Here is a 1,427-nt window from a genome sequence, read left to right on the forward strand (position 1 = left end):
GCAGAGAGTGTGTGGGAGCTCAGAAGAGGATCGTCTTGCAGGATCAGTCCCGTGGCTCTGCTTGGCCCAAGATCTGGGCTGATGTAGAAACACCCGGAGACAAGCTGGGGCTGAGCTTGGACGCCCAGGTGACTGGGAGGCTGCGTCGGCACTACCCGGGTAACCCCTGTCCCTGGCTGCTGGGGAGGGGACAGTTTTCCTCCCAGACACCTGCAGTGTATGTTCACAGAGGCAACCGAAGCACCTACTCTCCAGTAGCTGCCCATGGTCTCACGTGGGCAGAGCCACAGGTCCCAACCAGAACGTGGTCTGGGGGCAGCAGAGCCCTGGCCTGTGCTCCAGGACTCAGTAGTAGGCGCCAAGGAGGGTCGAGACCTTGTGCAGGAGCTTCTTGTGGTTGGCATGGAGTGGGATTCTCTTGTCCAGCACCTGCCAGCGGATGCTCAGCTCTGGGTCACAGCCCTGGAGGAACTGGAAAGGGACCGAGGACATCACATATGTGCTGCTTGCGAGGGGCCGACAGCCGTGTTCAACAGCATCTCCAGTCCCCAGCCTCCTGCCCTTTCTTTTTGGGGCTCCTTGGTGCATTGCCACCCCACATTCATCCCCATGCTCTTCCTCCCCTGCGTGCAGCTGGAGAAGCCCGCTCCTGCTGAGGGCGAGATCTGGGTGTGGGGATCTGGCTCCCCTGCCTCATGCCCGCTGAGAGCTGGGTCAGGGAGCTGCAGAGGTGAGGGGCCCATACCGAATTCAGCCGCTTCATCTCCACGTCATTCTGGTTGTCAAAGTGCACGCTGACGGCGACTGTCTCGACCCAGGCGTTATCCGTGTTGCGGGGGTCGTCAAGGTACCCCTTGTGTATCTGTGGACAGTGAAGGAGTCCCACATTAGCAGAGCCTTCGGCTCCTCTCTGAGGGCACAGAGAGGTTCCAGGGGTGGTGGGGCATTGCCCCACAGCTCCCCTGCCCCACAGGAGACCAGCACTCTGTTCCCACTTCAGCTGGAGCCGGCGAGAGCGATAGCAGCAGGCACAGACACTGGGGTGTGCAGCCCACCCCTGGGGGCCCTGGGCTGCCTCCCAGACCCCCGTGCAGTGCCAGGCAGGTGGGAGCAGTGGCCGAGGGCCACCCTGCCCCTGTACCCTGGGGACAACCTTGTGCCAGCACAGTGTCCACCCATCCCTGTACTGTGGTGATGCCCCCATGCGCCTGCACCGCCGTGATGCCTGTACCGGGGTGACACCTGCATGCCCCTGTAGCACCCCAATACCTGCGTACCCCTGTACCACGGGGACACCAGCATGCCCCCCACCTCAGTGCCTTGTTTCAGCAAGTTCTGGAACTGGGGCCAGAACTCCCGGCGCAGGATCCACTTGAGCTTCAGCGGCAGTGTCTCGCCAGGCTCCAGTGACCCCTGCACCAAAGCAG

At 62.4% G+C, this 1,427-nt stretch overlaps 1 protein-coding gene across 1 annotated transcript in view; it reads right to left on the reverse strand.

Annotated features, from left to right (window-relative positions):
• Positions 1-345: 345 nt before the first annotated feature.
• The window catches only part of TRPM2 (transient receptor potential cation channel, subfamily M, member 2), a 16,328-nt gene continuing 15,246 nt past the window's right edge, over positions 346-1,427 (reverse strand). Inside the window, exons 29-31 of the mRNA XM_010147677.1 lie at positions 1,312-1,413; positions 746-862; positions 346-471 (exon numbers count right to left, since the gene is read on the reverse strand). Of these exons, the coding sequence (XP_010145979.1) occupies positions 346-471; positions 746-862; positions 1,312-1,413 (345 nt within the window). The remainder of the gene's footprint in view (positions 472-745; positions 863-1,311; positions 1,414-1,427) is intronic.

Source organism: Eurypyga helias, unplaced genomic scaffold (genome assembly GCF_000690775.1).
Source record: "Eurypyga helias isolate BGI_N326 unplaced genomic scaffold, ASM69077v1 scaffold15102, whole genome shotgun sequence".
In the NCBI taxonomy this organism is placed as follows: domain Eukaryota; kingdom Metazoa; phylum Chordata; class Aves; order Eurypygiformes; family Eurypygidae; genus Eurypyga; species Eurypyga helias.